This window comes from Mesoplodon densirostris, chromosome 10 (assembly GCF_025265405.1).
Source record: "Mesoplodon densirostris isolate mMesDen1 chromosome 10, mMesDen1 primary haplotype, whole genome shotgun sequence".
NCBI lineage: Eukaryota > Metazoa > Chordata > Mammalia > Artiodactyla > Ziphiidae > Mesoplodon > Mesoplodon densirostris.
The window spans coordinates 22014160-22041267 of NC_082670.1; the positions used below are offsets into that span (position 1 = coordinate 22014160).

General features: G+C 38.9%; 3 protein-coding genes and 2 non-coding genes across 5 annotated transcripts in view; 4 read left to right on the forward strand and 1 right to left on the reverse strand.

The window, feature by feature from the left end:
- Nucleotides 1-27108, forward strand: part of LOC132497348 (histone H4) — a 313717-nt gene that overhangs the window by 279751 nt on the left and 6858 nt on the right. The gene's annotated exons all lie outside the window — the stretch shown is intronic.
- On the forward strand, nucleotides 4927-4998 carry TRNAP-CGG (transfer RNA proline (anticodon CGG)). The gene has a single exon. It is a non-coding gene; the product is annotated as a tRNA-Pro (tRNA).
- Nucleotides 10838-10919, forward strand: TRNAS-GCU (transfer RNA serine (anticodon GCU)). The gene has a single exon. It is a non-coding gene; the product is annotated as a tRNA-Ser (tRNA).
- On the reverse strand, nucleotides 25858-26238 carry LOC132497384 (histone H2B type 1-J-like). The gene has a single exon (XM_060110528.1). The coding sequence runs from the start codon at nucleotides 26236-26238 to the stop codon at nucleotides 25858-25860; it is 381 nt and encodes a 126-aa protein (XP_059966511.1).
- Nucleotides 26565-27066, forward strand: LOC132497360 (histone H2A type 1-like). Its single transcript, XM_060110495.1, has one exon. The coding sequence runs from the start codon at nucleotides 26565-26567 to the stop codon at nucleotides 26958-26960; it is 396 nt and encodes a 131-aa protein (XP_059966478.1). The 3' UTR covers nucleotides 26961-27066.

A 27108-nucleotide genomic window follows, 5' to 3' on the forward strand; every position in this document is an offset into this window, starting at 1 on the left:
ATTCAAAAACTGTGTGGACATGGTATAATGAAGCCAAAAAATAGACACTTACCATTTTTTAGTACAGGGATAAAAAACCTTAGCATACAAGGACAATAATGGAATACGGTAGAGAGAGTCTTAAAAATGGAGTAAAGCCTGCTTATATCAATTCTAAGATTTTGTACCATAAACATGTGTAACAAATTTAAAAGCATCAAATATTTTTCCAAATGGATTCATCAGATATCTTATTGCCAGAACAATGCATTGTACAAAATACCTATACTTAATGGCTCCAATTTAAGAAATCCTTCAGTTAAATTAAGGTAGAACTGGATTACTTTGTAGCTCTTTGATAACAAAAAGGCCGATTGTATTGTAGGGAGTACCAGGGAACTATCAAATGATGCCTAAAAAACCCCCACTATTTTCAATTTATTTATTCATTAAAACATGATACAACCATTCTCTTCAACAAGTGGTGCTGGGAAAGCTGGAGAGTTGCATGTAAATGAATGAAATTAGAACACTCCCTCACACCATACACAAAAATAAACTCAAAATGATTTAAATACCTAAATATAAGACATGACACTATAAGACTCCTAGAAGAGAACATAGGCAAAATATTCTTGGACATAAATCATAACGACATTTTCTTAAATCAGTCTCCAAAGGCAAAATAAAATAAAGGCAAAAATAAACAAATGCGACCTAATCACACTTAAAAGCTTTTGCACAACAAAGGAAACCATGAACAAAATGAAAAGAAAACCTATGGAATGGGAGAAAATATTTGCAACCAATGTGACTGACAAGGGATTAATATCCAAAAATATACAAACAGCTCATACAGCTCAACATCTAAAAAACAAACAACCCAGTCAAAAAATGGGCAGAAGACCTAAATAGACATTTCTCCAAAGAAGACATACAGATGAGCAACAGGCACATGAAAAAATGCTTCCTATTAATTTTGCAGCCTGCTTTATCTGTATATGTTCTCCCAGCCGGGTGAATGGCAGCATTTGGGGTTTTTTTTTTTCCTTTTTCAGTATGAGCTGATTTTTTACTCTTTCAATCCAGACAAGCTTTACTCTTTCAAACATCAAACATTTATACAATGCTTCCTATATATTAAAATTTTAATTTCACTATCATCAATTTACTGGTGAGAAAGCACAAAGTAATTTTCCCAAGGTCTCAGAACTAGCAATTAGTGGCATCAAACTCAGGAAAAGTAATTCTAGACGCCATAGATCATACCATTGTTCTTTTCTGCCTGTGAATATTATACTATATTATATCATATCATATTATATTATATAAAACTAGATATTAAGTGCTGCTATTTTCCATTTTCAAGAGACCTATCCAACACATAATGAGAGATTAGGTTGACAATAAAATTATGGAAGAAGATATCTTGACTAATACCAAACAATAAGAATGTTGGAGAACCCATACTAATACAAGGAAAAATAGTTAAGATAAAAGAGCATTATTGTGACCAGAGAGGGTTTCTCTATAATGGCAGTAAACTTTTAATAGAAATAAACATACAAGGAAGTACATAAATCATAAGTGAACATCTCAATTAGTTGTGTGAACTGATTCATATGCATATATCCAGCACCCAGATCAAGAAACCAGCATTCCAGAAGTTTCCTCTTTTGCTGTCTTCTAGATACTACCTATCATGGGTATCCAGTATCCTTCTTCTAACACTGAATGATTTTTCATTATCAATGAAGAGGATAGTTATACATTTTTTTTTTAAATGACCACGTCTGATTCTCAGATGTTTCTTCCAAATTGTTCCTGAGCTTTGGTGGTGAGTGGAGGGCATGGCAGGAGGCTGCAATAAAGTCTAGGAAACCTGAATCTCTCGGGGAGCAGCTGTGCAGTGGTAACTACTCATCCTCACAGTGTCTCCTACTCATTATTGTCCACTGACTATAACTGGCTTTGGAATATTTCTGGGCTCAGCAAATTATGGAGCATTAGGGAGAGGAAAGAGATGTGCCTCAGGGATCAACACTGTGCAGAAGCTCTTTACCCCTTGTGAAGGCAAAACTTATGATGTTGACATCTTGACAACAGTGAGAGTTAGGCATGAGTACTGGGGCTTTGGGAAATATAAACAGGGCCTGGCTGGTTCTGCTCTGCCAGAACACCACACAGTGCTGCACAGAGCCACCAAGGTGAGTATACCTGACAACCGTGGATTGGGACAGCCTTTGGCTTTGGAAGAGAGGCCATTGGAGGCAGGGCTGGTGAGGGGCAGGCTGTAAGAGAGAAGACTCTGAGCTCTTTTGTCACTTATGGAAGAAGAAGCTGCCAGGACCCAGGGCAAAAACAGCTGATCATTTCCTAGCTGCCATCCAGAAACATCTGGGTTTTTTTTAGTCCATGAGAGAGCTGATCCATTATGTATTTCGGGATAGTATCTGAGTCTAACCCATTTTGAAAGTCTCAAATCAGAAAAATGCTTACTACTGAGATAGATAGATAGAGATATATAGATGATGATAAATGAAGACTTTAGGTCAGAATCAGAAGATAAGTTGGGCTTTATATGTACCATGATTAAATGTTTAAAATTTCTGGAAATTCTCCTTCTTGATACTGGACCCATGTTCCTTAATTATAGGCTTGAAAAATAATCTCACTAGTGAAGTTACATCGGCAGAGATTTCAACATCACTAGGCCTCATGGCCAGATATCTCTTCAGGGTTATGCTGGTCCTCGTGTAGAAAGGCTATGCCAAAAAACTCCAGGAGGAGTATACCGTGTTTGCAGATTGCCTTTAGGTGATCCTTAAATGCTGGCTGTAAATGCCTTGCAAAGGTTTTTTAGAAATTTATGTAACCTCTCACCCCTCCCAGCAGCCAGAGTAGATAAAAAAGTAACACCTGCCCAGTCCATTTTTCATCCTCTTGTGAAGAGCAAAGAAAAAATTCTCATTCCAAAAACTGCTCTGGGTATCTTAGAGTGGTGTGTCTGTCAAGTAACAACTATTTAATCAGAAGCAGTAAAAGGCTAAGTGTAAATTTGTCAGATTTTACTGTCTCTTGAAAGATGGCACATGTGTCTTATTGGAGCCAATAACATTAATGGGAGCCTTGTAGTTCAAACCCACCTATGTATCTGAGGAGACACTGAGGTCCCCAGTAAATGTGCCACCCAACATAGATTGACTTGAGTTCTCCAGGTCATCGACTTTTTAGATTCATAAAGAAAAAGAATCTCCTCAAATCCCTCTCCTAATTGGCCCCTAACTTCATCTGTCATTAACATGTACTTTTACAACCATAACTCCATGCCTCATTTTGATTGTTTATTTTTAAACTGTTTATTTAATATTATTTTGCAGATACAGAGCCTGGTAATTTAGATACTAGGTGGAGAGTAAGTTAACCGTGTAGCTTAGAAGTGGAGGAAGAAAAGTGAGAAGCAACAGCATCACAGTTCAATGAATTTAGTGAGGGCTTATTAGGCAAGAGAAGTCTAAGCTGGTGTCTTAGTCTGCTCAGGCTGCTATAACAAAATACAGGATGCTGGATGGTTTAAACAATAGAAATTTATTTACCACAGTTCTGGAGGCTGGGAAGTCCAAGATCAAGGTCCAGTTGATTCAGTGTTTGGTGAAGTCCACTTCCTAGCTTGTAGTCATCATATTTCTGTTGCTCACATGATTTCTTCTTTGGGGGTGTGGGAAAGAGAGGGGGCTATGGTCTCTTCTTATAAGGGCACTAATCCCATCATGAAGGCTCCACCTTCATGACTTCATTTAGACCTAATTACTTCCCAAAGGCCCCACCTCCTAATACCATCACATTAGGGGTTAGGATTTCAACATATGAATCTGGGGAGACACAAACATTCATAATGGCTGGTTTATGATGAACGAACAGGAGTTAGCTATGAGGTTTTAGCTATGATTATGCGGTGTCATAAAGATGTGACATAAACAGGGAAAAAGAACCATCTTTCAAAGGAGCTGGCACTTCAGATTCCTCTCTCTCAATCCTTACTGAAAAGCCAAAACCTTCTTCTAAAGCTAAAGAGATATACAAGAGGGAGCCATACTAAGCATTCATCTGCCAGCATTGCCATTTTTCAGAGAAGTCTTATGAGAAACTCAGCAAGCAGGGATGCCAATCTATAAAGAATCTGAAGACAACTGCTTGCGCTGAAGAGAAGGTCTTTGCAAGCTGTTTTCTAAAGTGTTAAATCTTTGAAGGATTCTGTTCTTAGTCCTAGCAGAATATAGAGATTTCAAAGTCATAAAACAGATGCAATAATAATGACCTGTACTTGGGGCACAATCCTGTTTTAGGGGACCACATATTGAAATAATATCTTGACAAAAATGCTTACTTATGAAAAAGCAAGTTTTTAGGGGACTTGTCAAAGAAAATGTCAGACAATTTCCGCTATGAAAGTAAAGTATAGAAAACTAACATGAATGTCACTCAAATTACTTGTCACACCACGAAGTATCAATACATAATGAAATTTGGAATATGTACTTCTTTAGATAAAAATATGGATCAAACCTGAAACTAACATAATACTGTATTCAACTATATTTCAATTTAAAAATAGGATGAAAAATAGAGTACTGCCCTAATGTAACCTTTATTATGTAATCTTGTCAATTAAATCACAGATTAGTCTACTGATGGAATTCACTTAGGAGTGGTTATTACACAACTGACCGGAGGAAGGATGAAAAATGTAGTAACTTGAGCCTAAGCTAAGAGGTCATCGCATCATAAGACTCCAAAATGTATATTAGTTGCAATTTAAATACAGTTATATTGATTAAATAGTCAGGAAAATTGGGGCTCATCCTTTTGACTCAAAGTGTGGGAAAAGAAATCTGATTGTAATTCTCTTTATATTAAGTATGGGCGTGCTTTTTTTTTCAGACAGGTGGCTCGTTGGTCTAGGGGTATGATTCTCGCTTCGGGTGCGAGAGGTCCCGGGTTCAAATCCCGGACGAGCCCACCTCCTTTTCGACCAACTGGAATAATGAATCAGAAAAAGTATTTTCTCTAATACTATTGCCAAAAAGATGGGCTTTCATTACATTGACAGCAGGATTCCCTTCGGAGAAGCTGGGTGCTTGATTCCAGATCTCCTTGACTGGGAGGTATCAGGAGTGTTGATGCGAGTTTACTGGCGCCGGCCCAGTTCCAGTTCTCCTGTGGATCCCTTCCCGACAAGTCAAGAAGGAAGGCCTTGGGCATCTAGTCTGTGCGTACGTGTGTACGTGCATACGTACGTGCGTGTGCGTACTTGACTGAGTAGGGCAGGGAAGCGTGAATTACGGTCAACCTGTACCTTCCTTCCTCTCGTAGAGACGTGAATATTCATTTCCACTGCTACGTCCAACTTGAGTGATCATTTTCGGAATCGCAGCATTTACTGCTACCGCACTGACTAAAGTAAAAGTCACCCCAGCTGCTGCTGCCGCGGCTCCCACTGTAATCTACCGTTTACATTTAATCCCACTGTAATCTGCCTCTTTCTTTTTCTGCGTTGCGCCATGGACCTGCATTCTCTGGTCAAAGTTCATTCACTTTTTCACTCAACGAATCGATATTCAGTGAATACTGCGTGTCAGCCTCTCCTGGATGCCAGGAATGCGATGGAGGACCAGGAATTTAAAAAAAATAATAAAAGGTTTTGTTTCAGTGGAATTTAATATCACAAGTAGCTAAATGTTTACAATTATCATGCGTCCTATGAAGAAGTGTAGAATTCTCACAGAAGCACATAGCACCAGAGCCTACCTGTAGATTCCGGGGAATATTGCCAGCCAGAGTTTTTCCCCTCGGAGAGAAAAACCACGAGGAGCAATCGCTAATACTGGAAGTTCAAGGTCTTCCCCACCCCAAACGTGGAAACTTTCCAGTACCCGTATCCTTGGCCCCAGGAAAAGCTCTCACTTTGGAATTGTTGAAAACGCTCAGGTGAATTGATTAGTATGGAAATTTGGAAGATGAAAAATAGATGGAGAGGAAGGTATTAATCCAGTTACTTTGCTCATGCTAACTAAAATTATTTCCTCAGAATAACCGTGTGGTTATGTGGCCAAAACTGAAAGAGGACACACACACACATACACACATGCACACACACCACCTCAGTTTCTTCCTTGCTTCATGACACCACAGAGGCTCACCTGGCCCTGCTCATCTTGGTGTTCTGAAATAGTATGGATCATTTTACCTTCCCTTGTTCTGTTTCATCTTTCCTTGATCAGCTTTGGGAGCCCATTAAGTATGAAGACACAGGTCCTTATTCAGAAGTGGTGTGTAATATATTGTCTCTTTGTATATACAAATATAAATTTATAATTTATTTGTAATTTAACTTTATAATTTGGAGTAGATGGTGTCATTCATTAAGCTTGAGATTCAAAAAGAATTTCCTCCAACTCCTGTCCTTTAAGAATTTTCTCAGAATTCAAGAAGGCAGTTTTATGCCGTCTAAGCAGATTGAATGAATGATCCTTCTTCAAGGGATTTTACTATCCCAAGAAGGATGAGTTAAACATATTGACTGATAGTAAATGGCACAGGCAGATCACTTTATCATATAGCCCACAATCAATAAACTGGGCTCATAATCTCACTTTCAGTTATTTGTAGGGCCTAATTATATCTATAGATCAGCAACCAAAGATCACTAGACATCTAAAGTTAATGTCTAATATGAAAGACAGAGATAAAAGTGAACTAAAAAAATAGAGGAAAATATAATTCAGAGAGGAGAAAACATCTCAGGGAAGTTATTATATCTATTCTTGTTTTTTAAAGAGAATGCTGGGTAACTCTTAAGTACAGATGTCTCTTAAAATAGAAATTGTGAGAGGAGATATGAAAAACGTAATGGAGTAATTGGAATAAAATGTAAAAGACATCCTCCAGAATGTGGAGTAAAAATATAAAGGCAACTCCAGCAGTCATGCTCCTTGGTATATACCCAAATGAGTTGAAAACTTATGTCCACAAAAAAACCTGCACATGAATGTTTATAGCAGCTTTACTGATAACTGTCAATACTTGGAAACAACCAAAATGTCCTTCAGTAAATGAATGGATAAACAAACTGTGGTACATCCGTACAATGGACTATTATTCAGTAATAAGAAGAAATAAGCTATCAAGCCACAAAAGGACATGAAGGAAACTTAAAAGCATATTACTAAGTGAAAGAAGCCAATTTGAAAAGTCTCCATATTGTATGATTCTAACTATACGACATTCTGGAAAAAGTAAAAGTATAGAAACAAAATATCAGGAGTTCTCAGGGTTATGGGGGCTGTAGGGATGAAGATGTGGAGCACAGGGCAGCGTAACTACTCTGTATGATGCAGTAAGGATGGATACATGTCATTATACATTTGTCAAAATGCATAGACTGTCTAAAGGGAAGAGTAAACCCTAACATGAATCATGTTAATAATAATATATTAATATTGGTTCATCAGTTTAACAAATGTACCAAAATAATATAAGATGTAAATAATAGGAGAAGCTGTGGGGGATGGGAGGAGGTATGTGTGAACTCTGTACTTTTGAATTTGACTCTAAAAAAATAGAGTCTATTTAAAAAGTATAAACAGAATGTAACTAGGAGAGAATAATAATTTTTTTTAAAAAAAGTAGAGGAGACATCCTGGAGGTTTAAAATCCAAGAATAAGAAATTCCAGGAAAAAGGTAAAGCAAGAAAATAGAGAACACATAAGTGAGAAAATTAGAAACAAAAAATTCAAGCTAATTTCTCAAACTGAAATACATGATTTTCCAAATTTAATGATGTAATGGAGGTCCCAGAACAGTGAATGAAAATAGAAACATACAAAGGCATATCTTTCAGACATTTCAGAGCATTGAGGACAAAGAAATCATTCTGAAAGAGAGAAAAACGAATCACAAATGAAGCATAGTAATTAAAATGACTTTGTAATGCTCAAAAGCAATACTGGAAACTAGAAGAAGATGGAGAACTCTTTCAAAATCCTGAAAGAAAATATTCCCCAGCCTAGCATTCCATACACAACCAAGTATTCAATCAAGTGTTAGAGAAACTTGAAAGATATTCTCCAATACCCAAATATTCCAAAGTCTTATCTCCAATAAACTCTTTCTTAGGAAGCTACTTACTTGGGAAATGGGGTCTCCAGGGGAAGAAAGTATGCAGATAATGGTGAAGGAAGACCTCAGGATGAAAACAGTATAGCAAGTATAGAAAACACCCAATTTCTTTTGGCAAAAATTTATGGTTATTTGTTGTAATTTGAGAAAAAAAAATCTAATGTTCAGGAAACAAAATATCATGAGAGATCAGTGAATGATATTTGCCAATCATAATATATGAACAGTGATACTAATTCAATACACATTATGATATAATTATATTTGGAAGAAAATTTGATAGGAAGAGTATCTGTATCTGTATATGGTGGTGTTTAAGGTGAGGAAAGAGAAGTGAATCTTCCTTTTGTATAAGGCGCAATCAATAGAAAATACTAAACTTAAAAAATCAAAAAGTAGAAATAAAAGCATCAGTATTAATTAGAATACAGTTTTGTCTTTGTAACAAAGACCCCAATGAACTGTAGCTTAAAGGAAGCAGAAGTTTACTGATCTCTCATGTAATAGTTTGAAGGTATAATCAAGAGCAGGGTGATACTTTGGCTCCAGGGTGTTGGTTCCAGTCTTCTATCTCATGGATCCCTCCTTTCTATGGGTTGCTGGGTCCAATCTCTTTATATTTCATGACACCTTCATTCCTATGATGTTGCCTTTTCCAGCAAGCAGTTACAGTAGGAAGAGAGAAGTGAATGGTATTTCTTTCCTCTTCCGGACATAACCTGGAAGTTTTACATCCACTTTCTCTCTAATGCCCTAGTTTAGAAATTGGCCACATGACCTTACATCAAGGAAAGTTGTGCATTGTAATCTTCTCATGGGTGGCTATGAACTCTACTAAATTTCCATTTCTTGGAAGGAAAACACAAATATTGATGGCAACTAGCCATCTCTGCCATAGCATGATATTTGGAGACATGTTGGTAGAAACAGAAACAACAACACAAACAAAAAGCCAAATGGCTGAAAATCTTTGCCTCTACCAAAGAAGGAGAGGAACACTTTTTTTACATACACATATTTCTGAATTACTTGATATTTTTAAACATGTGTGGTTAACTTTGGTTTTAAATTTTTAATTTAAAAAATAAGCTTTAAACTGAGAACCAGGTATGGATAAAAAAATTTATCCAGGTTAAAATGAAAAAGCTCAAGAGCAACCCGTGAGGGAAAATGGCTTGTCAGAAGAGACAGGAAATAGACTCTTCTTGATACAAAATCATAAATTGGACTAAGCATGGAAAACAAGGTGGAGGGAAGTAGGTTAAATTAAGGTTGAAGATCCAGGCAGGACAATGCAACAAACACTAAAATATAAGGACTTTTCCAGGTTAAGAAGAGAGATTAAATCTTTGGGACAAGCAACATGTGGTCTTCACTCAAGAAGATGTTTGAGCAACCTAAGGTAGTGTCCCCACACTTAGAGTGTGAAAATGCCGCAGGGGTCCGTTCCTACAGGATTTCCCCTGTGTTTCCTGTTGTCCATCCGGTTGTGGTTGATTTGCTTGGGCTTCAAAAGAAAAATCTTCATGACCACCTTCCATTCTCAGATTTATTGATGTTTCCTGATCAGCCACTCACGTGCTTCAACGCTCCAGCCACAGTGATTTCCAACAGTTTTCTAGATACTACTCACCTTTGATCACGTGCTTTCCTCAGTCTGGGACACCCTCATTTTGTGCACCTCTAGAAAATTTGCTCTTCAAGACTCGTCTTCGATATTACCTTCTTTTGCCAGGCATTTATGATTCATTATGATTAGTCAGAATTAGTCTCTACTCCTCGTTCCTTCATGTGCATTTTATTCATTCCATGAAACAAACCTATCAAAAACCAAAAAAAAAAAAAAAAAAAAGCAGCTAAAATAGCTTTTTTCACCCTTTCCCAGAATCATTTTCTCACTAGAAGTGAGTCTCAACATTTTTAGCACCGCATTCCTTGGAATATAGAATGAAAGTTGGGAAACATTTCCCCTAGAAGGCCACTCAAGAAACACACAGGAATTTGGAAGGAAAACAGAATTTATGGCTCCTCAGATGTGGATGACCCGGGGGGAGAGCCCCACGAAGTTAAAGATTCTTCTCAATGCAATTTCACCCGAAAGTATTGTAGAAGCGGCAATAACACGGAGTAGAAATTGAGCCCTATTCAGATCTGTCGTCTAATTTTCCAGACTGTCTCATTAACCACGAATTAGGAGTACACATTCGCCAGCTCCCCTGACAGCGACTCCAGTGGAACCGGCTCTGGGAAGCTCTGCCCCTGCGGACAGCCGGCCACGCTCTTGGGCCTCGGGCCCAGGCTCCCCTGACGAGGGAAGGTGACAGCAAACTGGTTCAGTCCAGGTTGGCCGCGTCACGCCCACCGCCTGCCAGGACTTGACGCTGAGGCACCTCCTGCCGGGGGGACCAGGCAGCCCGAGAAAGGGGAGTGAAAGCCCAGGCAGATGTGTTTCTACCACGTCTCAACCAATTTTATGACTCCTGTGAAAGCTAAGCCCGTTTTTTGCCCCCGTCACAGCTTTTCCATCCCAGTTCCTTGTCCATTCGTGTGGAAGCTAGCCACCTCCATGTCTCCCAGACGTCTCTAAGCCGTCTCCTAAGCGTCTTTCTCTCCGGGATAGCCAGCGAGTTCCCTAGTATAAACTCTGAAATAAAGCACGCCAAGCGGTCTTTGTAAGTGGACGAGGTGGCCGAGTGGTTAAGGCGATGGACTGCTAATCCATTGTGTTCTGCACGCGTGGGTTCGAATCCCACCCTTGTCGGCTTGGCACTTTGTTTAGGAGGAGGAAGGAATCCTGTCTTCCCTGACCTCAACTTTGAATCCACCTAGAAGAAACCAGCCCTCCCTACTCCCGTTATTTATATGTGTGGATTTTCCCAGTGATAGCTGATTGGCTATTTGATAACGTTTCTTCATGTAGGTGGAGGAGGAGAAGAAAGTCAAAGACACATGAAGCTGGTAGAAACTGGAGTCTGATCTCTCTAGTCCCTCATTTTAGAAGTCATTACTCCAATGAGTATTAAAATAAATTCATCAAAAAGATATTCAACAGGACAAACACACCAAGGTAGAATTTCAATTACTTAGATTCTCAAGAACAAATCTACTGACCAAAATTGAAGAAATGTATAGCACTGAAGAGATGAGTACACAAGTTTAAAAATTAAGAAATTCAGAGGTAAGTTAGTTTCAAGTGACAACCACACAAACCTCTTTCCAAGAGGCCACAGGCAGGATGCAGCTTAAGGATGGAACCAAGAACCTGTTGCTGAAGATTGATTGGGTTGGACATTCCCAGACTGTACCCCTGAGGACTTGAAAATGAAGATGCCCCATGGAAGGGCCACATGGAAAGGAGAAGCATGGTTTAGAGAGACTCAGTGGAACACAGTGTCCCAGGATTTGGTAGGGGAGATGGTCAGAAAGTCTGGGAAGAGGGACTTGTAGGACCCTATCTGAGCCCAACTTTAAATGAATTGAAGGTTGAATCAATAGGAAACAATAAAGCAATATTTTACCCCGTTCTGAGATTAATATTTGTTCTTTTTGGTAATACATGCTGCGTACATGTTCTTCACTCTACCATATTGCCACTAAAATACCCCAAACTGAAAGAAAGGGTGTCCTCTTTCCCTGAGGTACACATATTTAATGTTCTTAGCCTGCTAGGAAGTGACATCCTTGACTATACAAAGGGTGGGCCTCTCATAAGCCACCAAGTGGACACCAAACAAATTTTCCTGGGAGCACTTCGCAGGCTCTAATGCATTTCCACTTGTGAACTAGAGTTCTTGTTCCTTACTTGTAGGCTTTTCATAACTAATTTTAAGAAAGTATATTGCAAATTTTCCTTTTCCTATTATATTTTACGTTGACCAAAGAATTGAGTTTTTGCTTTTATTTTAAAAAACAGCTTTATTAAAGTATAATTGGCATATGATGATCTGCATATATTTAAAGAGTATATTTTAATGAATTTTGACATATGTATACACATGAAACCATGATCCCAATCAAGATAGTGAACTTATCTATCAGCCCTAAAACCTCATTGTCCCCCTTTTTTTTTTTTTTTTTTTTTTTTTGTGGTACACGGGCCTCTCACTGTTGTGGCCTCTCCCATTGCGGAGCACAGGAGGCTCAGTGGCCATGGCTCACGGGCCCAGCTGCTCCGCGGCATGTGGGATCTTCGCAGACCGGGGCACGATCCCGTGTCCCCTGCATCGGCAGGCAGACTCTCAACCACTGCACCACCAGGGAAGCCCTCATTGTACCCTTTTGTAATTCTTTTCTCCTGCCCCCTCTGTCCTCAATCCCCAAAGGACAACTGATTTGCATTTTGTCACTATAGATTAGCTCATTTTCTAAAGTTTGTATAAATATAGTTCAGTATGTACTTTACTTTGACTCCTTTCATTCAGCCTAGTTATTCTGAGATTTATCCATTTTATGTGTGTGGTGGACAGACCCCTCCCATGAGCCCCACATCCAGGTGTTTGGGCTTTTGTCTATGTCCTCCCCTTGAGTGTGAGTTGGACCTGGGACTTACTTTAACTAATAGAATATGGCAAAGATGATTGGATCATTTCTGTGATTATACTGAGCTATATAAGACTCATTCTTGCTAGCTGATTCACTCTAGAGAGTATCCTTGCTGGCTTCATGATGTAAATGGTCAAGGAGGGAAAGTCCATTTGGCAAGGAGCTTCAGGCACCTCTAGAAAGTGCAGATAGCCCCTGAGAACTGAAAGATACTTCCAGCTAACAACCAGCAAGAAGACTGTGCCTTCAGTCCTAGAGCTGCAAGGAAATAAATTCTGCCAACAACCTGAGGGGGCTTGGAAGCAGGTTCTTCCCTAGCCAATTAAAGGGCAGCAGAATACGCCACCCCAAAATATGCCTCTTTGGCATAAGGATTATTTTGAGCTGATTATTTTTGAGAAGAAAACAAACACAGGAGATGCACTAAAAAACAGTAGACTTTACCCTTTTATAAGGGAACTTTACATTTATAAGGGAAGTCTCCACTTGTAAGGGTGAATCCCTACCAGGAAGAGAAACTCTTATCAATGGAGAAAGTACCCGACTTAAATGTTCATAAGAACATTACCCTTGCTCACTGTGTTTTTCCTGATAACCTCCTGTAACTGACGTCCCCAACCACCACCATCTTTCTTTTGTCTTTAGCTGAAGATGGCACTTAATGTAGTGGCTCGGGGTATTTCAGGGAGTTGTACTCAGTTTTCCTGGATATCTCCCACATATATACAAGGTAAACATGTTGTAGGGGAGCCAAATTTGCCAGCCCAAGTGCGTCCCTTTGGCATGAGGATTCATTTAGGCTGATTATTTTTAAGAAACAAGACTCAGGAAGTTTTCCTTGTTGCCTCCTCCTTAACTGCCTAAAAGAATTTAGATAAAAGGCCTGTTCCAGAGTAGAGCTATCACCAGAGGTATCTACAAAAAACTCTGGGCTAGTTGTGGCAGGGGAAACTTGGCAGTGCATAGAGATCAGAGCTCACTCCATTTCCCATTGTCTCTGCCTGGCCCAGGGAACATTTGTTTACCAAGCATTTGTTTTCCCACCTCCATGTGAATTGCCTCCCTCCCTGTTGAAGTGCCAAACCACTACCCCAACATCCTTCTTTTTTGTCTTTAGCTGAAAATGGTATTTAAGATGAGGATTTTGACCATTTTGTCAAGTTACTCAGTTTTCCTGGGTCTCTCCCACAGATACATGTTATTAAAGTTTGGTTTGATTTTCTCTTGTTAAGCTGTCTCATGTCCATTTAATTCTTAGACCAGCCAGAATGTTACGGGCTGGAGCCGGAACAGAACTCATATTTGGCTGCTCATCACTCAAAAGTCAATGTTCGAGAGACAAGCGTTGGTGGAAAAAGAAAGATGCTTTATTTAGGAGGTCGGCAACCTGGGGAGATGGCAGAATTGCCTCACAAAAAAGCATCTCCAAGTCGCCAGTTAGAGGAAAAGCGTGCTATGGGGAAAAACTGGAAAGTTTCAGGAGTGGACTTCCTTTCCCATTTAGATGACTCTTTCTCTTTCCCATTCTCTATCTTTTCTCCTCCCTTTCCCTCCCTCTCTCTCTTTCTCTCTCCCCTAAATAAAACAAATGAGACAATCCAGGGCAACAATTTTGTGGAAAGAAATTAGTATCAGGAAGTACTGGACAATGCAAAAACAAAATCTTGTACAGATTCGAATCCAACACCTTTTGCTTACCAGTAGAATGCACAACAAATAATCCCTATATTGTATTAAATTTAATTTATTTGATATGCATCATATGGACAACTTTTAAGAGCATGCCAGTAGAATTTTAGAATTTGTCATTAAGTCACATATTGTTTGGAGCAGGAAACATACCAAGGCAAAGCTCCTTGGTACAAAACCCTGTCAAGGCCTGAACACAGGAAGCTCTCAATTGTGGAAAAGGAAAGATACAAATTGTCTGTTTTTCATTTCCTGTCTTGACATCTATAAAAATTTGTTCTAAAACAACAACAACAACAACAACAACAACAACAAACACAGGTCTTTCCACTCTCCAGGACAAATCAACATATACTGAAGTTTACAAGCTAGGTGTTGAAAATGTGCTAGGTTACAGTGTGATAGTTACTGCTCTTGGGGAGATGGAGATGTTCAGAAAAGAAGCCACACACACTCCCTAAAAAAATATATGATGGGAAAGTAAAAACACAAAACAAGTATAAATAAAAAGCTGTGGGAGTTTAGAGAAAAACAATATATCAGATGAAAGGAATCAAGAATGGGCATTAAAGAATAAAACTGAAGCAAGAAAAGAGTGTAGAGGCCGCAGGCATGGAAATGGGAACTTCTCTCTGGGAAAGAAGAACTTGTTTAATTGGGTATAAAACATTCATTCCGGATAGAAATAAATTTTTAGTGAGCTTGAAAATTGTACATAATGTTGAGTAATGGTTTGAAATTCAGATTAAGGGGATGGAAGATCTTTTGAAGAACTTTGAGCAGAGGAGTTACATTTCAAACTGAGTTTTGAAGTACACTTCTTTAGCTGTGTCAGAAAGATTACAAGATGGTGTGACTAGAGGTGAAGAAACCAGAAGTTATTCAAACACGGAAGGGCCCCAGATGCTAGGCCATGTTCCTTCCATCAGCCTCTGAAGTAAGAGGTGGCCTATATGTGACACAGCATTTCCTCTACAGTACTATGTACCACAAATGGCTGAAGGAATGAGTGAAAAGAAAAAGAATGTGCAGGAATAATCTACAAGATCTGGCAAGCCCTCGGAGGTGGGGATATCTCTTTAACTGGTGAAGGAATCCTCAAACCTGTAAATATGTGTTAAGAGAACTTGCAAGGACACATGGAGAAGGAACATGGAGAGAACATGAGCTGAGATGGAAGAAAGAACACACATTTTAGAGTCAAAAAAATTTGCTTTTCAGTACTGGCTTTGCCACTTACCAGCCATGTGGCTTGAATTTATTTTCCCCTGAGCCTCAGCTTCACGTCTAAAAAAGGGGGTAATGATATATGTTCATGACTAAATTAAATTAGATTAAATAAAACTATGTGAGTAATTCGATTTTTATCTTTCTGTGGTACACAGCACTGAATAGATAGTGGCGATTATTGCTATGAGGTCCTTTTGATAGTATTTTGAAGAGGATCTCAGGCCACGTGGTTCCAAGTGCAGATTTAAAGGTGTTTAGGCTGGAGACAAGTTTGGCAGTAATTCGTCCCTTCATTGGTTGGACTAGATAGAATACTCCATCTACTATGGCCAGAGAGGAGACTATGGGCAATGAAACAGTGATTGAAATTTCGGAAGGCAAGGGAGTTTGAGAAAATCGGAGCAGGTGAAGAAAAAAGACTAGCCAGATGCGATCACAAGTGTCTCCACTCAGAAGTCCACAGGGTCCTACCCCTGGATGAGCAGCGAATGGCATCGACAGCACCGCCCTCCAGTGCTGGGTCCCTCTAACTGCAGGGGTGAAATGGAAGCCTTGGCCCGTGTGGAGAAGTCCTTAGACACCAGTGTTTCTCTACTGGTAGGAATGTTAATTCAGAAAACAGTACTTTGAGAGGAGGGAGGTTTGTCATTTCCTGTTAACCACAACCCCTGAAACCAACCAGGCTGCATGTCTTTCCTGACAGAATGGCGCTAAGTTTGAAATTCAGAGAGGGCAGACTATCTTGATGTGACACAATGTGTCACTTGCCTTATTTGGCATATAAAAATAAAATAAAATAATGTATGTACCAATAATCATTAGTGAAAAAAATTTAGGAAGAAGCAGCAATCTGAGTTTTAACAAAACCAAAGGTTTTTGCAGGGGAGAGAAAACTGGGAGTCACCAGAAGGAGCCCTCAGACAATGGCAAGAAGTGAAGACAATTTGTCTTTGATCTGTTGAATCCCAAGGAAGGATTTCTTTTTTTTTTTCAGCAGGTGAAACAATTTTATTTCACAGTTTTCTTTAAAACCACAAAGACAATATGTTCTTCATATAAAAACGTTAGTTCAGATAACTATACATTCTAGAAAATGATTATAGAGACGCTCTTAAAGAAAATGCACCCCATTATATGGTTTTGGTGAAGTTGCTTGGAAAAAACTCACATCTAGACTGATTCCTAAAACATACCATTCCACCATTCTGCATCTTTTGGTTCAAAGTATATGTTATTGTCATCAATACATGTTCCTGCATTCTTACATGTATGATAATACATATATAGATTGGTTTTCTTTACTTTTTCTTTACTTTCTTTACACCCAAGGAAGTAAAGAAAATTCTTTGAGGGTCTCCCATAACAGCAGTGGAGCCAAGGATTATTACTTTATCCAGATATACTTTGTGCCAGGCACCGTTCTAGAGGTACCATTTTTTTTAACTTAACATCTTTAAGGTTATAATTGAAATTCTTTTATTCTGAAAAACTTAGTTTTTGATATGATATGATATCATATGATATCATATGATATATGATAAAAAAATAACTTGTTTTCTCTATAGACAAAATAAGAAAAGACATCTTAACATTTTAATTATTCTGAATTAGAAAGTAGAATGAAAAAGAGAAGAAAGGTTTGAACCTACTAAAATCTGACCTCGAGTGAGGTCAAGGTCAGATTTTAGTAGAAATAGACTTTTCAACTCTATCCTCATTTAAAATTGATATTCACTAATATTCTGTCCTTCCCAAATTAAGAAAGAACATAGATGGGCTTTCCTGGTGGCGCAGTGGTTGAGAGTCCACCTGCCGATGCAGGGGACACGGGTTCAGGCCCCGGTCCGGGAAGATCCCTACATGCCACGGAGCGGCTGGGCCCGTGAGCCATGGCCGCTGAGCCTGCGCGTCCGGAGCCTGTGCTCCGCAACGGGAGAGGCCACAGCAGTGAGAGGATCGCGTACCACAAAAAAAAAAAAAAAAAAAAAAAAGAAAGAACATAGAAGTCTGGATGCTGCAAAATAGTTTAAAAAGAAAATGCCTCCTCTAATGAAGTGTAACATAACACTCTTATCTTCATGGTTAGAACTTTTGTTTCTTGTTTAAGAAACCCTTTGGTACTGTGAGATATTTTCTTAGCTTACCTTCTAAAAAGGCTTAATGGTTTCCCTTTTACATTTAAGGGTCTTTTTTCCTCTGTGAGTAACCAATTGTCCTGATAAATTTTTGAACAGCTTATCTTTTCCTCATTTACCTCACCGTTTTCATTTCTAAAGATTCAACAAAAAAATTAGATATGATCTTTGCCTTTCTATCTAATTCAGCTGGTAAATGTGTCCATCTCTGTGCAATACCACCCAGTATTATAGCTATATGACTCTTTTTTTTTTTTTTTTTTTTTTTTTATCTTTTTATTTTTTTTTTTTATTTTTTTATTTTTTTCACTATATATTTTTATTTTTTTTATTTTACAAATTTAATCAGTTATACATATACATATGTTCCCATATCCCCTCCCTTTTGCGTCTCCCTCCCACCCTCCCTATCCCACCCCTCCAGGCGGTATATGACTCTTTTTTTATCACTAAATCATATTCTACCTCATCAGGAGTTTCTTGGATTTTTTTTTCCCCTTTTGATCCTCAAATAAATGTTAGAATTAACTTCCAAATTCCAAAACTAGGATTTTTACTTAAATTACCTGATTTTGTCAGTCCTCCTTTGGATACTAAAACTTCTAAAAAAAAAAAAAGTAAAATAAACACAGCAAAGATGCAAGGATGGAAAGTGAAACTTTTTCAAGTTGGTAATTAAGTAAGTGTAATAGCAGTGGTACCACTCCATTTCTACCTCTTAGTTCTTTCTTTTTTTTTTTTTTTTTTTTTTTTTTTTTAAGAAGATGTCAGGGGTAGGAGTTTATTAATTTATTTGTTTGTGCTGTGTTGCGTCTCCATTTCTGTGCGAGGGCTTTCTCTAGTTGTTGGCAAGCGGGGGCCACTCTTCATCGCGGTGCGCGGGCCTCTCACTATCGCAGCCTCTCTTGTTGCGGAGCACAGGCTCCAGACGCGCAGGCTCAGTAGCTGTGGCTCACGGGCCTAGTTGCTCCGCGGCATGTGGGATCTTCCCAGACCAAAGCTCGAACCCATGTCCCCTGAATTGGCAGGCAGATTCTCAACCACTGCACCACCAGGGAAGCCCTACCTCTTATATGTGCCACTTTGAGTCTCCCAGTAATTGATAAGGCTGCTTCTTTATCAACGAAGGATGTGGTACACATTAAGACTGCAGTAAAATAGGAACATACATATCGATAATTACCTTAAATGTAAATGGATTAAATGCTCCAACCAAAAGACGTAGATTGGCTGAATGGATACAAAAACAAGAGCTGTATATATGCTGTCTACAAGAGACCGACTTCAGACCTAGGGACACATACAGATTGAAAGTGAAGGGATGGAAAAAGATATTCCATGCAAATGGAAATCAAAAGAAAGCTGGAGTAGCAACTCTCATATCAGACAAAATAGACTTTAAAACAAAGACTATTACAAGACACAAAGAAGGACACTACATAATGATCAAGGGATCAATCCAAGGATATATAACAATTGTAAATATTTATGCACCCAACATAGGAGCACCTCCATACATAAGGCAAATACTAACAGCCATAAAAGGGGAAATCGACAGTAACAATCATAGTAGGGGACTTTAACACCCCGCTTTCACCAATGGAAAGATTATCCAAAATGAAAATAAATAAGGAAACACAAGCTTTAAATGATACATTAAACAAGATGGACTTAATTGATATTTATAGGACATTCCATCCAAAAGCAACATAATACACATTCTTCTCAAGTGCTCATGGAACATTCTCCAGGATAGACCATACCTTGGGTCACAAATCAATCCTTGGTAAATTTAAGAAAATTGAAATCGTATCAAGTACCTTTTCTGACTACAATGCTATGAGACTAGATATTAATTACAGGAAAAAACCTGTAAGAAATACAAACACATGGAGGCTAAACAACACATTACTTAATAACGAAGAGATCACTGAAGAAATCAAAGAGGAAATCAAAAAATACCTAGAAACAAATGACAATGAAAACACGACGACCCAAAACCTATGGGATGCAGCAAAAGCATTTCGAAGAGGGAAGTTTATAGCAATACAATCTTACCTTAAGAAACAAGAAACAGGGCTTCCCTGGTGGCGCAGTGGTTGAGAGTCCGCCTGCCGATGCAGGGGACACGGGTTCGTGCCCCGATCCCGGAAGATCCCACATGCCGCGGAGCGGCTGGGCCCGCGAGCCATGGCCGCGGAGCCTGTGTGTCCGGAGCCTGTGCTCCGCAACGGGAGAGGCCACAGCAGTGAGAGGCCCGCGTACAGCAAAAAAAAAAAAAAAAAAAAAAAAAAAAAAAAAAAAAAAGAAACAAGAAACAACTCAAACAAACAACCTAACCTTACACCTAAAGCAATTAGAGAAAGAAGAACAAAAAAAACCCCAAAGTTAGCAGAAGGAAAGAAATCATAAAGATCAGATCAGAAATAAATGAAAAAGAAATGAAGGAAACAATAGCAAAGATCAATAAAACTAAAAGCTGGTTCTTTGAGAAGATAAACAAAATTGATAAACTATTAGCCAGAAGTTATCAAGAAAAAAAGGGAGAAGACTCAAATCAATAGAATTAGAAATGAAAAAGGAGAAGTAACAACTGCCACTGCAGAAATACAAAGTATCATGAGAGGTTACTACAAGCAACTGTATGCCAATAAAATGGACAACCTGGAAGAAATGGACAAATTCTTAGAAAAGCACAACCTTCTGAGACTGAACCAGGAAGAAATAGAAAATATGAGCAGACCAATCACAAGCACTGAAATTGAAACTGTGATTTAAAATCTTCCAACAAATAAAAGCCCCGGGCCAGATGGCTTCACAGGAGAATTCTATCAAACATTTAGAGAAGAGCTAACACCTATCCTTCTCAAACTCTTCGAAAATATAGCAGAGGGAGGAACACTCCCAAACTCATTCTACGAGGCCACCATCACTCTGATACCAAAACCAGACAAAGATGTCACAAAGAAAGAAAACTACAGGCCAATATCACTGATAAACATAGACGCAAAAATCCTCAACAAAATACTAGCAAACAGAATCCAACAGCACATTAAAAGGATCATACACTATGATCAAGTGGGATTTATCCCAGGAATGCAAGGATGCTTCAATATGCACAAATCAATGTGATAAACCATATTAACAAACTGAAGGAGAAAAAACATATGATCATCTCAATAGATGCAGAGAAAGCTTTTGACAAAATTCAACACCCATTTATGATAAAAACCCTCCAGAAAGTAGGCATAGAGGGAACTTACCTCAATATAATAAAGGCCATATATGACAAACCCACAGCCAGCATCGTACTCAATGGTGAAAAACTGAAAACATTTCCACTAAGATCAGGAACAAGACTAGGTTGCCCACTATCACCATTATTCAACATAGTTTTGCAAGTTTTAGCACAGCAATCAGAGAAGAAAAAGAAATAAAAGGAATCCAAATTGGAAAAGAAGTAGAGCTGTCACTGTTTCCAGGTGACATGATACTATACATAGAGAATCCTAAAGATGCTACCAGAAAACTACTAGAGCTAATCAATGAATCTGGTAAAGTAGCAAGATACAAAATTAATGCACAGAAATCTCTTGCATTCCTATACACTAATGATGAAAAATCTGAAAGTGAAACTAAGAAAACATTCCCATTCACCATTGCAACAAAAAGAATAAAATATCTAGGAATAAACCTACCTAAGGAGACAAAAGACCTGTATGCAGAAAATTATAAGACACTGATGAAAGAAATTAAAGATGATACAAATAGATGGAAGAGATATACCATGTTCTTGTATTGGAAGAATCAAGATAGTATGGTACTGGCACAGAAACAGAAATATAGATCAGTGGAACAGGATAGAAAACCCAGAGATAAACCCACGCACATATGGTCACATTATCTGTGATAAAGGAGGCAAGAATATACAATGGAGAAAAGCCAGCCTCTTCAATAAGTGCTGCTGGGAAAACTGGACAGCTACATGTGATAGAATGAAATTAGAACACTCCTTAACACCATACACAAAAATAAACTCAAAATGGATTAAAGACCTAAATGTAAGGCCAGACACCATCAAACTCTTAGAGGAAAACATAGGCAGAACACTCTATGACATAAATCACAGCAAGATCCTTTTGGACCCACCTCCTAGAGAAATGGAAATAAAAACAAAAATAAACAAATGGGACCTAATGAAACTTCAAAGCTTTTGCACAGCAAAGGAAACCATAAACAAGACAAAAAGACAACCTTCAGAATGGGAGAAAATATTTGCAAATGAAGCAACTGACAAAGGATTAATCTCCAAAATTTACAAGCAGCTCATGCAGCTCAACATTAAAAAAACAAACAAACAAACAAAAACAACCCAATCCAAAAATGGGCAGAAGACCTAAATAGACATTTCTCCAAAGAAGATATACAGATTACCAATAGACACATGAAGGAATGCTCAACATCATTAATCATTAGAGAAATGCAAATCAAAACTACAATGAGATACCATCTCATAACTGGTCAGAATGGCCATCATCAAAAAATCTACAAACAATAAATGCTAGAGAGGGTGTGGAGAAAAGGGAACCCTCTTGCACTGTTGGTGGGAATGTAAATTGATACAGCCACTATGGAGAACAGTATGGACATTCCTTAAAAAACTAAAAACAGAACTATGATACGACCCAGCAATCCCACTACTGGGCATATACCCTGAGAAAACCATAATTCAAAAAGAGTCATGCACCAAAATGTTCACTGCAGCTCTATTTACAATACCCAGAACATGGAAGCAACCTAAGTGGCCATCAACAGATGAATGGATAAAGGAGATGTGGAACATATATACAATGGAATATTACTCAGCCATAAAGGAAGGAAACTGAGTTATTTGTAGTGAGGTGGATAGACCTAGAGACTGCCATACAGAGTGAAGTAAGTCAGAAAGAGAAAAACAAATACCGTATGCTAACACATATATATGGAATCTAAAAAAAAAAAAAAAAAATTGGTGATGAAGAACCTAGGGGCAAGATGGGAATAAAGATGTAGACCTACTAGAGAATGGACTTGAGGGTATGGGGAGGGGGAAGGGTAAGCTGTGACAAAGTGAGAGAGTGGCATGGACATATATACACTATCAAACATAAAATAGATAGCTAGTGGGAAGCAGCTGCATAGCACAGGGAGATCAGCGTGGTGCTTTGTGACCACCTAGAGGGGTGGGATAGGGAGGGTGGGAGGGAGGGAGATACAAGAGGGAAGAGCTATGGGGACATATGTATATGTATAACTGATTCACTTTGTTATAAAGCAGAAACTAACACACCATTGTAAAGGAATTATACTCCAATAAAGATGTTAAAAGAAAAAAGCCTGCAGTAAGTCTCATTGCCATTTGTACATCGCCTTACTTTTTCTCTATAATGTATTGAGATTGGTTTAAAAAATGTTGTGAGATATGAGGTATAAAGTATTCAATAAGTCCACAGATAGTCTTGCTAGCAACAACATAAGAGAAAGTGAAGCACATCCAAATCTAGAATCAGTGTCTACCTCATTGAAGACAAATCCCTGCCTCATCCAGGACAAAATTTATTGAAATCAATGGATAGTTTGTAAGTGTAGTTATTACTAATTGAGTATTTTCCATATATCATCAACAATTGAAAATAAAATTAACAGAAATTTGTATTATAATGAAATTAACTTTAACATAGCAAAGATAAAGTTATAATTGAAAAACAGATATCTGCATGGTATCTACATATAGAGCCACTAATCTTTTGACAGACTCTGTCAGTGTGTCTCTATTAACTTCTGAGGGAATGGGTGCCTTGATTTCAATAACTGTTGTAGATTAGTTTAAAAAGAAATATGTGTAGAGTAGAAAAGGCGATATAATCATTTAATGTACCTTGAAAAAAAGTCCTTAACAACCAGCTGGTTCATCTAAGGCAATAGTCAAGGCATCATTCTGATTTGACCTCTGGGGAAGACCTGGCAATTAGTTCTAAGTATTGTGAGCAAAAAATATCTATTTATTTTGTGATAAGATACACCACAACGTACATTTTTTCAAATGACATACTGTGTTAGTTTAGCCTTGAACGAGTTCTTCTGAAACTGATTACCAATGAGATAAACTGATAGCATTTGGTTTTTCAAGCAAAGGAGTAAATCCACCCCTTACTCATAAGGGAATTCCATCAAGGTGCAAACAGCCCAAAAGATGAAAATTTGATTTATTTACCTGGTTTATTTATCTCTTAGGCAGTTTAATTTTCTGCGTAATAGGAGAATTGGCTGGGACTTTTCCACTTTGTAGTTTTCAAAAATTTAGTCTTTATGAATTTTCATCTGGGGATAAAGGATGACTCACCTTCTATTCCAATCCCTCTCCTTCTTCCACAGATTTTATTCTGGTTGCTATATACTAAAAGACAAAGAAACAACCAAAAAAGTATTTAGCTTGGAAATTATCATCTAATTATTTGGATTAATGGAGAAGATGGGAGGCTCACGTGACATATGACACAACAAGAAACAAAAATCGTTTATGTTGTTTATTTACAGGACTCGGTTACCATTAGTGTGGGATGGAGATGGTGAAAGAAAAGAACTTTTTTCTTTCTTCCTTTCTTTCTTTCTTTTTCGTGTCATAATGAGTGTACATTCTCTATATGGAAACACACAACAAGCCAGTTAGTAGCAACTCAAATAGATATATGAGACACTATGGAGGCAGTTTCCAAATTCTGGACAAGCTGTTAGAAAAAGCTCAAAAACTGGAAGAAATTTCAGAGAGCAGGCAAGGCTGAAGTGGGCGTTGAAACATGGGTAGGCTTTGGGTCAACAAAGGGGAAGAGTACATTTGACAGTGGATTTAACAAATATTAATTGCTTTTAGACATTATTACTATGCTAAGTTTAGATCCATTTTTGATAAATTAGGTAATTTATTTACGTAAATTAAATTCATTGAAAATCTCGACCTAAATCAAAATTCAGCCATAGTGGAAGCTTCCAAACTTTATAGATAATGGCTTTTGACCTAAAAGAGACATGTAATTTTAAACAACCGTAATATAGAGAAGCATTGTTCGTTGAGTGCCTGAGTGCCTGGTTCTCATTCATGACAACCTGAAGGACGCGGAATTTGTTTTTCTTCACTGGTTCCAGGCAAAGTTAAAATAGCATTTAAAATTCCAACCAAAGTAACTTTAAAATAGAAATGGATTTTTTTTTCAGAAAAAAAGTTTGAGATAAACGCCCTCAAGCTTCTCGCCTTCATCGGACCCCAAATAGTCATGTTTAGTCTTGCAATGTTTCCTATTATATGGATATAGGGCAAAACGAAAGCAATATTCTAATTAGAAATAAAGCGTTGGTGTTTCTCAGGCTGAAAAATCACATCCACCAAGTTCCTTTCTCTCCGAAGAAAATTTCGATTTTTAAATAAACCTCATTCTCGAAAGGGAAAAAGCACTAAGAAAAAGACAAATGAAAAAAGCAGGAACTACCCGAAAATGTTTATTAAAGAGCTTCTGTGTGCTAGACTGAGAAGCAGGAAGTGGATTTCTCCTGCGCACCGAAACCCCCGATCTCTTCCTGGATTCCGGCAACCAATCAGGCCGTGGAGGGAAAGAGCGGGCGCCCGGGCAAATTTAAACTGCCCGCGCAATCTGCACCCCCGCAGGAATCCAATTCTTTGTCCCAGAGCCATGAGTATTTGGATTTACTACGAATGTAAAAGTTAACTCCTCTCTCGTTACTTAACCCTAAATGGTAACAGAATTGTTACCTGAACCTTTTTAAATATACGAAGTACCTAAACGACAATGAAAAGGCCAGGGCAGGGTTACAAGGAGTTCCAGAGCTTTGCCAGGGTCAGGTAACATCATTTCTGTAGTTAGTGGTATCTTAAACTTACCGTGACAGGAAAGTCCTAAAGGACTGTTCAGCAATTGCTCTACTTCGCAGACTAAATACTGTAATGAGCTACGAAGGCCAGCGCAGAAACAAAACCAGCACCAGCTCTCTCTCTGAGCACATGGTGGCTCTTAAAAGAGCCGTTAAAATTGTTTGCAGCCAACTCACTGTTTACTTGGCGCTGGTGTACTTTGTGACAGCCTTGGTGCCCTCGGATACGGCGTGCTTGGCCAGCTCCCCGGGCAGCAGCAGGCGCACGGCCGTCTGGATCTCCCTGGACGTGATGGTCGAACGCTTGTTGTAATGCGCCAGGCGCGACGCCTCGCCCGCGATGCGCTCGAAGATGTCGTTGACAAACGAGTTCATGATGCCCATGGCCTTAGACGAGATACCGGTGTCCGGGTGGACCTGCTTCAGCACCTTGTACACATAGATGGAATAACTCTCCTTGCGGCTGCGTTTGCGCTTCTTACCATCTTTCTTCTGCGCCTTAGTTACCGCCTTCTTGGAGCCCTTTTTCGGAGCAGGAGCAGATTTAGCTGCTTCCGGCATGATGGAAATCAACTCAAAAGAATTCAAGAAAAAAAAATAGCGTAGTAAAACATACGATGTGTCCTTTTTATATAGAACCTCTTATGCAAATAAGGTGATAAGTTAAATCTTGTGTCTGATTGGTGGCTGTTTAAGAAGCCGTAAGAAATTAGTTTTGCCCAATCACAACGCAAGAATCCTACTGCCGCCTTTCCATTGGTTAAAATGAAGCCACAATCCTAACCAATGACATACCTCCTTTTTCGCGCCCAATAAGGGTTATAAAAAGTGCTGCCGCCCCCTATGCTTTCGTTTTGAAAGACTTCTGAGGTATATTCGTTGGTTTCATGATGTCTGGACGAGGTAAGCAAGGCGGGAAAGCTCGCGCCAAGGCCAAGACCCGATCTTCACGGGCGGGGCTCCAGTTTCCCGTTGGCCGAGTGCATCGCCTGCTCCGCAAGGGCAACTATGCCGAACGGGTCGGGGCTGGCGCGCCGGTGTACCTGGCGGCAGTGCTGGAGTACCTGACCGCGGAGATCCTGGAGCTGGCGGGCAACGCGGCTCGCGACAACAAAAAGACGCGTATCATTCCGCGTCATCTGCAGCTGGCCATCCGAAACGACGAGGAGCTTAACAAACTGCTTGGCAAAGTTACCATCGCTCAGGGTGGGGTCCTGCCCAACATCCAGGCCGTGCTGCTGCCCAAGAAGACTGAGAGCCACCACAAGGCTAAGGGCAAGTAATTGCATAGATTATAGCAACTCTAGTAAATTCAAACCAAAGGCTCTTTTCAGGGCCACCCATGTTTTCTGTAAAAGAGTTTAACATTTGTTACGTTGGACGATGAAAAGCGGTAGTGAGATTTAATAAAAGTTTCTGAAACATTTTGGT